This window comes from Centruroides sculpturatus, unplaced genomic scaffold, assembly GCF_000671375.1.
Source record: "Centruroides sculpturatus isolate CEXI.00-Female unplaced genomic scaffold, Cexi_2.0 scaffold3264, whole genome shotgun sequence".
Lineage (NCBI taxonomy): Eukaryota > Metazoa > Arthropoda > Arachnida > Scorpiones > Buthidae > Centruroides > Centruroides sculpturatus.
In genome coordinates, this window is record NW_019387364.1 from 1,836 (window position 1) to 3,239 (window position 1,404).

Consider the following 1,404-nt stretch of genomic DNA (forward strand, 5'->3'; position numbering starts at 1 on the left):
AAAGGTGTCATGCCCGGCAGGGGAAGTTATGGGGCTTCCCAGGTCGTCACCATGCAAAACCCCCATAGGAAGACCTCCATAGGAAGAATTCGAATAGGAACATGGAATGTAAGAACCATGCTTCGACCAGGTAAGTTGGAAACTGTCAAGAGAGAAATGAAGAGGCAGAATTTGGATATTCTTGGGCTTAGTGAAGTCAGATGGGAAGACAGCGGTGATTTTTTTAGCGATGAATTCAGGGTTATTTATTCTTGTGGAACTAAAGGAAAGAATGGTGTAGCGTTTATTTTAGGTGAGAAGGTAAAAAACTCAGTTGAAAGAATTGAATGCAAAGGTGACAGAATTTTAATGATTAAAATAAAAAGCGATCCCATGGACATGATGATATTTCAAGTATACATGCCTACTGGAGACTATGACGATGAAGAAGTAGAAGAAATTTATGACCAAATTGAAGATGTAATAGAAAATGATAAAACTAAAAAATGCCTAATTGTTATGGGAGACTGGAATGCATCTGTAGGAGAAGGAGGAGATGGAAAATTTGTGGGCAAGTTTGGGCTAGGAAATAGGAATGAAAGAGGCGAACGACTAGTTGAATTTGCTACCAAGCATCAATTAATAGTTGGAAACACATGGTTCAAACAATCCAAACGTCGACTATATACTTGGAAAATGCCCGGAGACATTGGAAGGTATCAAATAGATTATATTCTTATTCAAAGTCGTTTTAGGAATGCAGTCAAGAAAATTCAGACATATCCAGGAGCAGATGCAGATTCTGATCACAACTTATTAACTGCAGATATTGTGATGAAATTGAAAAAAAGTTTTGAGAGCCAAAAGAATAAAAAGATGGAATTTGGAAAAGCTAAATGGAAATACTGGATTAAATTTTAAAGAAAACTTGGAATATAAATTAAAAGAACTTCCATATGACTTTGACTGTGACCTAAAAATTTAAAAATATACAGTAGAACCCCCTATAACACAGGTTCATATAAGACAGATTCGTATAACATGGTGAAAAAATTGTGATCGTGTTCGTATAACATGCTAAAAGAGGTTCGTATAACATGGTAAAAGAATGAGACAGATTGTCACGGCCGACTCATGTCTCAACAGGATTGGTTGAATCTAGACCAATAGCAGATATTGTACAAACCATTGAGTTTAAATGAGCAGCGGACCTACTAAAAACCATTTATTATTTAACGTCCATAAAAATTATATTTATATTAATGATGTCTACAAAGTTCAGCAAATTTTTCGCAAAAAGAAGAATTTATCAGGAAGCACACGAGCGCCATTCAATGACAAGCTCCACGACAAAAACAAGCTTAAGCAATGGCATAGCCGAACAGTGCACACTCGGTAAGTAATCCTACAATTTTTTGTTTATAG

General features: G+C 35.9%; 1 protein-coding gene across 1 annotated transcript; it reads left to right on the plus strand.

Annotated features, from left to right (window-relative positions):
• Nucleotides 1-9: 9 nt before the first annotated feature.
• Nucleotides 10-1,112, plus strand: LOC111616382 (craniofacial development protein 2-like). The gene has a single exon (XM_023357795.1). The coding sequence runs from the start codon at nt 10-12 to the stop codon at nt 898-900; it is 891 nt and encodes a 296-aa protein (XP_023213563.1). The 3' UTR covers nt 901-1,112.
• The last annotated feature ends 292 nt before the right edge of the window (nt 1,113-1,404 follow it).

Coding starts and splice junctions, on each gene's coding strand:
- LOC111616382 (XM_023357795.1), top strand. CDS start 10: ATGCCCGGCAGGGGAAGTTATGGGGCTTCCCAGGTCGTCACCATGCAA.